We start from the raw sequence: 14808 nt of genomic DNA on the forward strand, positions 1-14808 counted from the left end.
GATTGAAGTCCAAAAAACCAAATGTGAATTTCTCTATTGCTTTTTCTTCGGTGTCTGCAAGTTTGAGATTCTTAATATCGTACAATTCGATCTACATAGGAAGAGTGGGCCAAGGTGATTTCTTCTTCCTGTGCAAAATTTCTGACAACCCTGTGTAGAGATGATACACAATTTCTTTCATGGCTAACTTATTGGTGGCATACCTAGGTAAAAGATGTGGAGACTTATGTCTGTCAAACACTCTGAGGAAAGTGTCATTTGGTGAGGAAAACCAATCTGCTATCTTTGACATTACTTCCATTGCCCCACGTGACATGCAAGATGGCTCTTCCTCAAAGATCAACTTATACAACGGAATGAGGAAGTGATTAGTCAGCTTTTCCATTACTCATCTATGGTTGCACTCCTAAAGCAACTTGCAATAGGTATGCATTGCAGGCTCTCTTAGTTTCCAAGTCTAATTCATGCCGGGGAATGAATTGTGTGTGCATATTGCATCTAGTAGATAAGTAGACATGTAAAATCTAGCTTGCTTTCCCTTGGGGGGACTGAGGGCATTACCTACATGGATCCTCAACTATTAAGCCAACAAGTCTGACTAGTTGAATGGTCTTCCTTTGTTCACAACCTAGTTCAGTAAGAATGCCCACCCTTCAGGAAAGGTCTCAGTGCTTTGCTGACCATAGATTCTGCAACATAGAGCTATCAAGAGCTGATATGCCCTCCTAAGATATTTTGTCTTGTAGGTGTTGGTGGGTGTTTGACGAAACTTTGCTGGCTCTTTCACCCAGCTTTTGACAATGTCCTTTGTGCTCAAGTAGTTGGTGGCAACATAGAAGTAAGAATCCATGAGTGATTCCAACTCTGGAAAATGGTACATGAGATGATAATCCAGTGCCAGAAAAGAAGCAAGCCTTTGTCCGTTGGCATTGTTCAGAGTCATAGTATTTGGATCTATATGAGAAACTATCTAGCTGACAACATTTGCACATGGGAAAGTCAAATACCTGCATGCAACCTTATGTAACCCTGACTTTTGGACATTGATATATACCTATCGATCTTCAAGGTCTATTTTGAATATTTTTGTTGAGAATACTTCATTCACTTTTTGCCATGTGATATTTGATTCTTTCTCTATGAATAGTTGAGTATGTGAGTAAACAGACAATTTCATTGGCGTACTCTCAACTGGCTCCTTGGTGTCGTTTTCTGTGGTGTCCATTGAAGCAGATCCCTTTGGTGCCATGATGTCAGTGACTGATGAAGGGAAATGCTCAACAAATGCAATACCTATAGGAGTAAAATACACACATGGCAAAGGCAATTTATCTTTAGCAATTTGACTCACAAAGAAAGATCACAGCAGCAACCACTTGATTGATAAGGAAAATTGTGCAATTCTTGAGGTGAAGGAGGATGATTGGCTTCCTGAATTGTGCATTGTGAAGTCTCAATAGCTTATGGCTAGAGACTGCGCAATGCGTAATTCAACTTGGGCAGACTGAGGTGGAGACTGCACATTACACAGTCTTAGTGGCCAAGGGACATTCTTGAGCCCTGGAACTGTGCAATGCACAGTTGGGAAAGCTAGGTATTGTGCATTGAGCAGTCCCATAGGCCAAACATCAAGTTTGACCCTTGGACTTACGCGATGCCTAGCTAGACAAGGCAACTGCTGGCTAAGGGAAGGGCAGATGTGCCTAGAAAGAGTATGGGAAAATAGCAGATCAAAGTGTTGGTGCAAGTTGGAGTACATATCTGACCAAGGATAGATGGATTGATGCAAATCAAGTGTAGAAGATCAACATGCAAAAGGAAAAACAAACATGCATGGAGAGTCGCCGACATGGCGACCACTAATGGGATAAAAAAAAAAAAAACTTATGCAACACTTGTACAAGGCGAACGACGAACCGAACCCATACTTGTACAAGCTAATATAAGTCAAAATACCAACAACCATGAAAAGAAATAAGTGAAATAACACTTACAGAAGCGAAACGACAAAAAGAAACAAAAGACTACAAAAGAAACATTCACCCGAAAAAGCGCCGCAAACTCCACTGAAAGCTCCTTGATCTCCTTGGTAATGTTAGAGTTCCACGATCGAATGTACAAATGAGCTTTAGGGGAATCTATTATATAGATCTAGACCGATTAGGTTTTATGACACGCATGCCTAAAATCAAGGAAAAAGTGACACTTGGAAGAATTCCAAAAATAATAAGTGTGCCACCTTCGGGGAACTAATTATGACTCCCTATTTTCTAGGGGTGCTTTTGCATTTTATCTTTTTTTTTAGGGAAACTAGGCATGCACACTACCAAGGAAGATTGTGTAGTTCCCAAGGACTGGGCAACTTTTTGACTCAGTGCATTGCGTGGTTTTTGAGTTGAAGAGATGCTTTGTGCAGTTTTTGGGCTCAAGGTTGGGTTGTCATCTAAGACTACGTAATTTCTGAGCTCAAGGAAGACCTGCCATCCTAGATTCCGCAATTCTAATCATCAACAGTGGCTTGCCTTCTGTTGTAGCAACTACAACCACCCTTCAAAATTTTTCCTTAGTCTGTTTTGGAGCCTCCCTACCAACCTTCACAGCAGCTTGCCTTGCTTCGTCAGGTCCTTAAGCTTAAGTGTCTTTCTTGCTCAAAGGCAGCTTGTCGATCACAGTTTGATATTTTCCCTTCACAGGCTGCTCATATGGACTTGGTCCAGCGATAGGTTGAGCAGCTTCCCAGTGAAATTTGCGCATTTCTGGAGGGCAACCAGCCTTTCCCTCCAGGAATTGCGCAATTCCTCTGACAGCCTATTGGCCTCCTGGATTGCGCAATCCTGCCATCCAACCCTCCTAGCAGGGATTGCGCAATTATTCCCATCAACAGGCAGTTCAGCCCAGGATTTGCGCAAATCTGGGCAGCAGTCAGCTACTAGGCCTAGAAATTGCGCAATCCCTTTGGGCAGTCAGCCCAGCATATAGTCAAGAATGCGCATTTTTATCCAGCAGTCAAGCAGTCTCTTGCATGTGCAACTGAGTTGACCGATTCCCTCCGGGACTGAGCAAAATAGACTTGCATGCATAGGCTTCTTCTCCCAAGGCAACATGCAAAGGCATCCCTTGTTTTATGGATCTATGTTTAGCAGTTGGAGGTTACATGCAAGGAGTAATTCTGAAACCTCCCTCCAAGTGTCGCTTCCCCTAGATTTGTGGCATGTGCGTCATAACCTTGATGTTATCAACACTCATCAACCGGACGTTGCAAAGCTCATTCCTCACATCAACCTTCTAGCTCTAACATCCCACATCGCATCTAGGAGCAATCAGCACATTCAGCTCAACTGTTTTGGGGTAAGCTCACTTCCCATGCCTTGTGTTGCATTTCTATCGCTTTTTGTATATTCACTTGTGTGAGTGTTGTTTGCTTGATTTCTTTGAACGTCCGATGTCATTTACATATATTCTAACTTGTCCTAGCTCTGTTTCAATTTTCGTTGCTATCTCACTATTGTCACATGCATGAAACTGCTTTGCATGGACGTTCGCCCAACCGGCGAACGACCTCACCCACATGCATGTTGATCTGTTTGCTCAATCTTCCATTCATGTTTTGCATGCACTGTTTATCACTTATGCTATCACTTAGTGTCGCCATGCATTTCATCAACTAACTTGCTTTTAGTTGCCCGTCGGCAAGTCGGGCCAACCTTGGCCCGGTCTCTGCCTTCACCAAGGCTGCATTGCGCAATATGGAGAAGGAAGGCTCACCTTCCTCTCCAGATTTGCGCATTCTAGCCTAGCACTGGCCTCCTAGACTGAATTGCACATTTCTGGAGGTCAGTGGCTGCTTGGCCAAAAAATTGCGCAAATCTGCCCTTGGGCCAACAGTCCTTCCCAGCTGGGATTGCTCATTGCGCAATCCCAACAGCCAACTGCCCAACTGGATTGCGCATTTTGCAGTTCCAGTAGTCAGTCAGTCTCTCAGCAGCCTGGAATGTGCCTTGTGCAGTCTTGGTAGTCAGTCTCTCGACCTCCCGGCCGAAATTGCGCAGCCTTCATGATCATTCACCCAGGTATGTTGCAAGTCAGTTCTCATTTTCATTCTGGTTTTCGACTGACAGATTGCTTGCTATGAGTGTTGCCATGTCTCCATTTATCGCAGGTGTTCATCTGCCTCTCAGCAGTACAAGTACAATGGTTTCCAGGAGAGCAAAGACAAAGACATCGTTCAGAGCACGCTTGGGGATGCAGTCGATCAAGTGTCCATGGGCTTACCTACTCACGAAGACATCAAGTTGTTCATGGACAAGGACATCAAGCAGCAACATCACAGTGAGCAGCATCATGAACAGTAGCTGAAGGAAGCATACCGAATGCAGTGAATGCAAGAGAAAGGTTGTTGACAACATAGAGGTGGAGCAAAGTTTCAAGATCAAGCCGAACCACTGATAATGAAAGCAACTTTGGAGACTCAGGCTATGAAGTGACGGTGTGACATGAAGATCACGTGAAGGCAGAAGATGGAACAAATAAGGAGCTTCATGTGCTGAAGCAGCAACTCGCGAAAAACATGAAGCTGCACAGACAGTCCAATGAGTTGCAGCAGGAACAGGAACAACAATGGGTGCAACATGCACTCGTGGATGAAATTGCGGCAATGTGAGTTAAGGATCTATCCCAACAGTTGACACAAAGAAAACATGGTGAGCAATGTTGTCGATCGCATGCAAGGGATCCAACAGCATGCATGTCGTTGAGCGCACGCATGCAATCCAACCCATTCAACACACTCACCAAGGTGAAGACAAGAAGAAAATCCAACTGGGGCTGAACATGTACTTCAAAAAGTTGATGTGTATGACCACCAGCACACACTTGGAGATCAACACGGACATTATGCATCAGTGTGTTTCCGGTTCAACCATACCCAAGAAGACCATGCGCATGTTAGCAAACAAGTTGGATGAAGGGGGCCGAACCAATGCACCGATTGCAACGGAGGCAAGAGTTCGCTTCAGTAAGATGTCACCATGAGGTGCACACAAATCATCACGGACGACCAATCTTGGCATCAGCTCACCACCGTCACCATCACAAGCAAACCGAATGTCATTGATGTCTTACAAGGCTTGCTCAAGCCATGTTGCCTCACATGAGTACATGTGCATTGTAATTTTGAGTCATGTCAAGTGTAAGTCAAGTGTCAATAGTTGGATGTAACAATCATAAAGTAGGTGAAGAGTCATGAGGGTAGTTGAACTGTCACAAAGAGGAATGTCAAGAGTTACCCCGCCTTTTGCTATAAATAGTCCCTCATAACTCATCGTATGTGCTTTTGGTCAGCCAAGATTCTACTAAGACTATCTTGAAGAAGGGTTGGACAGTATTGTAATGCACCTTGGCTTCTCCAATGCATGGAGCTAGTACATCTCTTTGGAGGAACAGGCGGATGTGACTATAACGTTCCACTAATGGGGCTAGCACATTTACATGGTGTATTGTATGATTGTGACTTACACTTCTTTAATAATAAGAGCCAACACATTTTCATGCATATGTTGTTATTGTAGTTGGATTGTTCCGGTTGCCTTAATGATATATGTTGTTTAACTTACGTACTTGTATATGAATTGATTTGTATGCAATTATATGAATCTTGTTGTTAATGTGTTGCATATGTTGTTAATGTTGTCACCGTCCGTGTCGACTGCTCTGCTGGACATCAGACAGACCTTTCTCATGAACCTTTTTATATCAACTGTCACACTCGTCTCGGACTGATCCGTGAGTGTTGTTCGTGTTATCTTACCTTGTATGTTGTGACTGCCGCATCTGTGTCGATTTCTCTGCCAGAAGCTGTGCATGTCCTTTGTGTTGTGTGTTCCTAGCCGAGTTGGGACTGATCCCTTTCAACCTGGAACTCACCTTCACCTTCTTCTCCCTTTGAAGTGTTGGAACCTCTCATACTCATTCCTTGACTCACTGCATCAGTCACACCCTTGCTACTGACAGAGTTATCTTACTTTCCTCTGTGCGACATCGCGGTCAAGGCATTACCTTACAACCCACTACTGGGACTCCTACACCAAACGGTCTGAGGTCTAATTGGAACTTCTTACCGGGGAGATCCCCTTGACATGTTGGCAGGTCCAACACCGTCAACACCTTCTAATATTGCGCAATTTTTGGAGGCAAGCCCAACAATGCTGCAAAGTCAAGTCAAGAGATGGCTTGTGCCTGAAAGATATCAACCTGGGATCAATGCATCACAAGCAAAACATGAAAATGTAAGTTTTTATCATAGCATGAATACTTGACGACAGTGAAAGATAAGCTCTTGTGGACAGAAGGGACGCTCCAAAATCAAAGCATGGGAAAAAATTTGGAGGGTGATTGTAGCCGCTACAACAGGCTTGTAAAGAAGTTTTGGTGTCCATTTTAGTAACATCGAGACCAAAATTGATTAAAAAGGAGAAGTGTTGATTTTGTGGATCCGCAACATGCATTTGAAGAATAATTTGGAAATTCAAAGACATGGTTTTGTATTGATTGTGACCATATTTTATTGGAATATACATGGCATACTCATGTATGGATTGGAAAGCATTTCCATGAGCCACCTAACATTGATTTGCACTCATTTTAATCCCTTAGATTCAATTTTCTCAAATTTCGCGTATATTTGGCTTATGAGAGTTTTGCAATTATTTGGGATTAAATATTACTTTGTAATGCTAATAAAGATTCCATTTCATATTTAGATTTTACATTGAATTGAAAGATGAAAATATTGGATTTCTTTGTAATGAACCATACTTCCAATATTTGTTTTAAAAGGTTTAGATTAAATTAAATGGCTTTTTGGTCTTATGAGTGTAGAAGTGTAAAGAGGCATTTGACCATGATTATAGACATAATGTAGAAGAGCAGATTTAGACTTTGCTATGAGATGTAATGAGTCACAAAGGTTTTTAAATCATCTATGTATATAACAGAGAACATTGAATTGTTGTTGTGATTTTCTACTATCGAAATTTTAATTATAGTTGAGTTTTGTATATGTACTTTGATTTGCATCCCATGGGCCCTATGCTAAGTTGCATTGGAGCATGTAAATTTTATTTGTGTTTGTGGAAGACAATACAACAAAAAGTGAAGTGTTAGGTAGAATTATCTAGGGAGAGGGATTTGAGGATTTTGAGCATGAGTTGTGGAAGAGAAAAATTGCAAAAGAACAAAAGAGGAAGTGATGAAGATTGCAAAGAGAGATGTGGGTTGCATTAAAAATTGCATCATCATGGGAAGAGGATTCTTGTGGTGAGAGGAAGAACAAGAAGATGATAGGTTGGTTCATATTTGGTGAAAATGGTTGCATGGTTTTTATAACAAATTATGAAGATGATTGTTTCCATTGAATTAGGTAAGCATTAAATATTTTCAAAAAATGCGGTATATAAAGGTGAAAGTGATGAATAAGAAGAGAAACAAACTAGAAGAGAAGTAGAAATAGTGAAGAGGATGAAGCAACCCTGGAGGAAGTTACCAATATATTTTCAAAGTGTAAATCCAACAAAATTGAAAGAGTGGTGAAGGAAGAAAACACCATTTTCAATGCAAGGGAATTGAAGAGCCTTAGAGAGTGAAGATTCCTTACGGAAGATTGAGAAGTTATTAGTCTAAATGGTGAGAACAATTGAATAAAATAGAGTGCCAAGGCCAAGATCCAATGTAGGAAGAAGATGGCCACCAATTTACAAGTTAAATTTGTAGCCTTTGATTGTACTTTGTAGATGAAGAGAAAATTAAGGAGTTAAGGTAGATAAATAGATGTATACAAGAATGTTTTGAAGAAACTTGTAAAGTGACTATGAGAGATAATCTTGATAGTAAGAGATTGTGAAGAAGAAATCATGAATCTCGAGGATGGACTTAAATTTCCCATTAAAAAGGTGTGTGTGTGGACCAGAAAGAAGATTCTTCCATTAGCCTTAAAAGTGACAAGTTGTTAATGAAGAGAAAGCAAAAGAGTAGGAAAATATAGGAGAGAGAAAAAGATTTATCTAGATTTTGTTGAGAATAATGTTGAAAGTGAGAGTGGGGTGCATGTAATTAAAAGCATACAAGTGGAGAAGATGATAAAAAGGAGCAAACAAATGGTGTATTGGAAAGTGAGTGTTGTAGTGAAGGAAATGACCTGCAATTTGTTGTGGAGAATGAGGAAAGTGTAGATGTAGTGTATGTTATTGATAACATGTTAAAGGTAAGTGAAAAAGATGGTTGTAGCAGCTTAGTCGTTAGAATGTGAGTGTGCAAGTGAACATGTAATGAACTCTAATGCTTATGTGGGGGTGTAGCCTTTTATGGTTGGGAGTTTACTTGGAAAATACAGAAATTACTTTTGTGGATATTTCCCCACACTAGGATTTTACCACATAATCCCTGTCGCTCCCTCTTTTCGTCTTACATTGTTTATTTATGATTTTTCTAATGCTTTCATTAGAGATTGGACGATGTTGATCTTTATCATATGTCAATTCATATTTATAAACTTTAATAGTTGCAAGGGAGGGGCGTTGCAATAGTGAGTTGTAGAAAATAGTGTTGTGGCAAAAGAAGTACCATTGAAAGAGGTGCAAATGGAAGATCTTGGTTTTATGTGTTGATATGTTTGGAGGGAAAGAAAATAACAACCTACTTGGAATGTGGATGTTGATGAAAGAAAAGATGCAATGACCATGATGCAAAACTAAAGAAGATGTCGAGTAAGAATAGTTGATTCAAAAGAATAGGGAAGATGAAGAAGAGACTTAAGTGGATATACCAAATAAGTCTAGAGATGATAACAACAGTGATAAAGATAGCAAAGAAGATGCAAGAAAAAATAAAGAGGAAGATGTGTGGTGTTTTAGCAACAAAAATTGGTGATGACAATATGAAGAAAGGTTAGGCATTGAGTTAGAGTTACACCAAATATTGGTGCTCATGTGTGAGTGAGAAAAAGTGGTGATGGTAAGCACCATTAATTTAGAGTAGTTTGAAGTAGTGCATATCATTGGACTTGAGTTGCAAAGAAATTGATGAGGTTGAAGAAGAAATTGGTAGAGTTAAAGGTGGACATGTAGTGTTGCCTATTAGTGAAAGGATGAAAAATAAAAGAATAGATTGGGAGTTCCAAGCATCCGTATACATCACTTATATGCCTCATAACTCTCCCAACATGCACAATTTTACTTTGGTGTGCATTTATCCAAAATTTCCAATAGTATTAAAAACCAGAGTTTGTCAATTTCATTTTTGGAGGCTTATAACTCCGCCCAAGGATAAATTAATTTCATTTGAAGATTTGGGTTTGTAGTGGATCTAGGATACCTTTGCATAGCACGCATGGTTTTCCTCAAGAAAGTATTTTGACATGATTTGCTTGCATTACAAAAGGTCATGTTAGTGTGATTTTCATTTTTATGACAAGAGAACATGTTTTGCTACAACTTTATGGAAAATATAATCATATAGGAATGTCAGTGATGTGATGAGGAACATTCCACAACTTGAAAATCCAAATTTGAACTTCAAATGAGGCTCGAGTACCAATTTTAGTAAAACTAGTCAAAATTGGTCAAAATGCCGAGAAGGCTAATTTTGTGGATCAATTGTGTGCATCTAAAGAATAAGTTGGAAATTCTTAAGACATGGGTTTTGAAAGGATTGATGTTGATTTAACCCATATACTCTTCAAATATGTGAAGCATACTCATGTATAAATTGGCATTCATTTCCTTGAGGCAGCTAACACTAATCCATATTATTTTTTAATTCTTAGAATTCAACTTTATCAAAATTTATATATGTTTGGCTTATGAGGGTTTTGCAATTATTTGGAGTTAAATATTATTTTGTTGTGGGTAAGATATTCTTCGGGATTCACAAACTCAACAAGAAGTTGCTCTTGAAGACCAAAACATATTTGTAATGAACCATGTGCCTTGAAAAATGATAAGAAGTCAAAGAGCACAATCCACTTCAAGGGTGGAACTTTCTTTTACAATGAATACAATACAAGACAAGATACGATGATCTTAAGACTACGTCTACTTTGTATAGATATAGGAGACAAAGAGTACAATTATAATGAAAGGGTACAATGAAAGGTTCTAACCTACATAATAGTATAACAATAGAAATGTGATAATTCAATGTCTAGTGCTTAATAAGGGGATTTAGGGTCAACATGGGACTTGTATAGGGCTTAACATGCACCTACCCTTCAAACAAGTGTTGTCCTTAATACTTGACTAACCACGGGTGTTTTTGAGTGAATAACTTATGTTTACATGTCACCTCTTCCACTAGTCAGTTCTTACATTTAATGAGGTACTCAATAATTGCTTGAATTTTCAATTGCTTTATCCTTGTTTCAAAGATCGTTTGTGTTCTAGTATGTTTTTTCCTTGGTTATTAATCTTCGATAAAATAGTTTGGATTGGGATATTGTCACTGCTTACTTTCTTTAAGCAAGAAACGTGGAACACTGGATGTACACGTGAAGATGGAGGAAACTCTAATTTGCAAACCATACTTCCAATCTTTTGCAACACCTCAAAAGGGCCATAATACCTCGGTGTTAATTTATTTGGACACATATGCCATGAACCATCCATTTTTGTAGCCATCATCATTGGTGAAGAGAATGCACTTTGGATAGGTTGAATGATGTTGGCCTCCAACATTTCTTGAATCATATGTTCAATCTCACTCTTCTATGCATATGGATACTTGTAAGGTCTAACGTTAGGTGGTACACTTCCAAGTTGCAATTGAATAGCATAGTCATGATCTTGAGTAGGTAGAAGACCATTAGGCATATCTAAAGATTCTATTGTGTCTCCAAGATTCTTTATAATCCTTCCATAGGAAGAAGGGCCTCATGAGATATTAAGAAGAAATAACTGCATTTAATGCGCAATTAAATGTAATTTAAAGAGGGCCAAATCTTTTGAATTTGCTAAAAACATAATGAGTGAATGAAAATTACCATAGTACTCGAGAAAGTAAGTCACTTACTGAAGAATTCTAAGGGCCTGGTTGAAAATTGTGAAGGACACTGATTAGAATATGTCACAACGAAGAAGCATCATTCTCTCAAACTCAAAAGGTTTGCAGATTGCTTGAGGCTAGAAATCGGCAAGAGTCGAGATTCATCCTGTATGTTTGAAGAACATCCTTGCGTTCGTAGGACGTGTTGAATGTATTTGATTCAGAATAGTCAAATGATAACAGAACAAACAAAACACACCGTCAGATCCAAAAACAATGACATGCAGTAAGAAAATGCACGTCAATTTGTACCGATTTATACACATTGTGGCTCCAAACTTACACTTACAATCCATTCTAGGGATTTCATGTAGTCATCCTAGAGCAGCAACATACAAGTGTGTTGCCTCGTATCATATAGCACGATCTTTGATTTATAGTAATACACATCATCCTAATCATGCTGCTATATGTTCCAAAGCATGTCATACATAACATATTAAGTGTTTATTTCATCACTTCAGCTTTGATTAGCCCCTGATACAGTACCTTGTGCAGAATTAACTAGTATACATATTTATTCTAGTACCATGTTAGGGCATCATGCGCTTTTTAACGTTACTCCGTTGTACAAACAAAAGAACACCTGGAGCTAGGCTTCTAGATGCTGGAAATGGCTTGCAGGTTCAAATTTGTTTATCACTTTAAACAGCATTTCCTGTGTAGCTGAGAAAACTCCATCCTTGAGAAAATTGTTTGACCTTCCATGCAGAGGAGGAGCTTAGTACATTCTTTCAATCAAAGCATTGCCGACTCTCTAAGGAGATGAACTTAGCCGGTACTATGGCAATCTTCTGAAAAGTTTAGTTTCTTTGTGGTTTCTGTCAGGGTTTCAGGATATGCATTTACAAGAAAACACTTACTTTCTCACTGTGAGAGCACATGGTATCATGGCTTCACCGCTGCACATTGCACAGCAAAACATTTCATCTAGGGATATATCCTTTTTCCTCCATCTGGGTAGCCGAGGATTCCAACTTACCATAAATCTTGTCAGATTACAGATGTTATCCATACCCGACATGGAATTTATGAGTCACGTTATTCACCTCAATCAAGCTACGTCCTGGTGTCTTTCTGAAACACCTGTCCTTCATCATCTTTCTCACCTTTGCTGCGTCATCCCACCTTCCTACCCCAGCATAGGTGTTTGATAAAAGTATATAAGATGCAGGATTTTCGGGGTATAACTCAAAGAGATTTTCTGCCACCCATTCTCCTACCTCAACATTACAGTGAATTCTACAGGCACTGAGCAATGCTCCCCACACACTTGCATCAGGTACTACTGGCAACCCTTTGATGAAGTCACGTGCTTCCTGCAAATGCCCAGCACGGCCAAGTAGGTCAACCATGCAAGCATAATGCTTCCCCCTTGGAGAAATATTATAGTCTCGAATCATGCAGTCAAAGTATGCCCGACCTTCATCCACCAGGCCTGCATGACTGCATACAGACAAAACAGAAATGAAGATGATGTCATCTGGCTTGATACCCGAATGTTGCATTTGGTGAAAAAGGTCAAGTGCAGCCTTACCATAACCATGCATTCCATACCCAGATATGATCGCACTCCAGGACACCACATTTCTATCAGACATGCTATCAAACAATTGCCGTGCAATATCTATACTCCCACATTTGGCATACATGTCTATAAGGGCAGTCTTCAAGAAAATGTCTAGCTCAAATCTTCTTTTGATAATGTAACCATGGATCACTTTCCCTTCATGCAAAGCTCCTAAAAGGGCACATGCCGTGAGAATGCTCAGCATAGTGACAGAGTCAGGGGTCAGTTCCTCCGATTGCATTCGATGATGAAGTGTCAAAGCCTCGTGAGCATGTCCATTTTGAGCATACCCTGATATCATTGCATTCCACAAGACCACATTTCTTTCGGGCAATCTCTCAAACAATTGGCACGAGATTTCTATACCCCTGCATTTGGCATACATATCAATGAGGGAACAATTTACACAAACATCTGATTCAAATCCACTTTTAATTATAGAACAATGTAACTCCTTGCCTTGCATCAGATCTCCTGCTCGAGCACATGCCTGAAGCAAACTCATCACGGTGACTGAGTCCGGCTTCCAGCCTGCAAACTGCATTCGGTGAAACAGTCCCAAGGCCTCATCAGCATCTCCATTCTGAGCATGCGCAGAAATTATCGCAGTCCACAAGACACCGTTTGGTCGACGCATATTGTCAAACAGATGGCGCGCAATGTCTAATCTCCTACATTTGGCATACATATCTACAAGAGCAGTCACTACAAAAATATCCAATTCGTACCCTTTCCTAATTATATAATCATGAACCCACTTGCCCTGTTCTATTGCTCCTGAATCCGCGCATGCCTGGAGCGCGCTAACCACGGTGAACAAATCTGGTGCCAATCCTTCCGCCTGCATTTGATTAAATAGTGCCAAAGCCTGACGAGATTCCCCATTCTGGGCATACGCAGCAATCATTGCCGTATACATAACAGCGTCTCTTTCTGGCATTTTGTCAAAAATTTGACGTGCATCCTCTATACTTCCACATTTTGCATACATATCTACAAGACCAGTGCCCACGAAGATATCAAGTTCATATCCAGCCTTAGCTATATGATGATGGATCTCCTTACCAGATGATAGAGAACGGCATGCCTTAAGCACAGAGGGAAATGTGAAATTGTCCGGCTGCACACCTTCCTCTTGCATTTGGTTGTAAAGCTCAAGGGTTTCTCCCGAGAATCCTTTCCTCGCATACCCTCTGAGAATTGCATTCCATAAGTAAATGTTTCGATCATGCATTTTGTCAAACACTTTGCGTGCATCCTCAATTGTGCCTAACTTTGCATACATATTGACAAGTTTGGTACCCAGTAAACCCTCTTGCATAAGTCCGCTTATAACGAAAAGGGCATGGAGTTCGTTGAGCGATTTGAAGTTGGTACATTCTTGCAGGAGAGATAGATATGAAATGGTATTGCTATTGCTATTACTGTCCGGGGAATTGAATGGCTCTGTATTCAAGTTACATAGCGTATTGAAGTTAATGGCTTGGAGCGGCCATTTTGAAATGTCAGTGGCTGTAAGTAGCTTCCGATGAAGAAAGAAGCGCATATTTTATGCTAAAGTGAAATGTAACGATAGCAAAACTCATGATAGCGGTTGACAAAAATATCCAGGATGGTCGATACCGTATGTTGCAGAAGACTTCAGAGTAGGTTTTTTAAACAGAAGGAAAAAAATGTTTTGTTCCATGAAATTACAGATTTTAAGCATTTAAATTGTATAGTATATCTGTGTAAGGATATAAAGAAAAAATAAAAAAATAGTGGTTTTTGTTTTAATGAGTATGTTTTAAAATTGTTTTTTGGTTAAGAATTCGTTTTTAGGAAACAAGTTAAAGGTTGATTCCGGCCTGGAGTATGCCGTAAAACTGCTTCTGCTTGGCTAAGAGCTCGTCTTCCTCGGACGTAAGGAAACAGGTTAACGGCCCAAGACCCAGAGGCATCTGGCAGGAGTGAAACCCTGCTCCCTTACGGACCACCAGCGGGTTATTACAGGTGGCGTGGTTTTTCTTGATAACGGTGATGAGTCAAATCGACATTCGCGGATAGCAGCCAGAGATGGTTGTCCTCACTGTTGGTTTGACACCTGAGTTTGATAGGTTTTGCCACCTTCGGGAAAAAGTTAAAGGTTGATTATTCTAGTTATTTTA

The 14808-nt window shown here is 40.0% G+C and overlaps 1 protein-coding gene across 1 annotated transcript; it reads right to left on the reverse strand.

The window, feature by feature from the left end:
• Positions 1–12343: 12343 nt before the first annotated feature.
• On the reverse strand, positions 12344–14365 carry LOC149224931 (pentatricopeptide repeat-containing protein At1g11290, chloroplastic-like). The gene is made up of 2 exons (XM_089386347.1): positions 12629–14365; positions 12344–12537 (listed from the first exon to the last, which is right to left on the reverse strand). Exons 1-2 carry the CDS (start codon positions 14205–14207, stop codon positions 12491–12493), a joined length of 1626 nt encoding a protein of 541 aa, XP_089242473.1. The 5' UTR covers positions 14208–14365; the 3' UTR covers positions 12344–12490.
• Between the last annotated feature and the right edge of the window lie 443 nt (positions 14366–14808).

The sequence above is a fragment of the Pinus tabuliformis genome, chromosome Q, assembly GCF_031772625.1.
Source record: "Pinus tabuliformis cultivar Carrire ecotype Pingquan chromosome Q, CPIR1, whole genome shotgun sequence".
Taxonomy (NCBI): Eukaryota; Viridiplantae; Streptophyta; class Pinopsida; order Pinales; family Pinaceae; genus Pinus; species Pinus tabuliformis.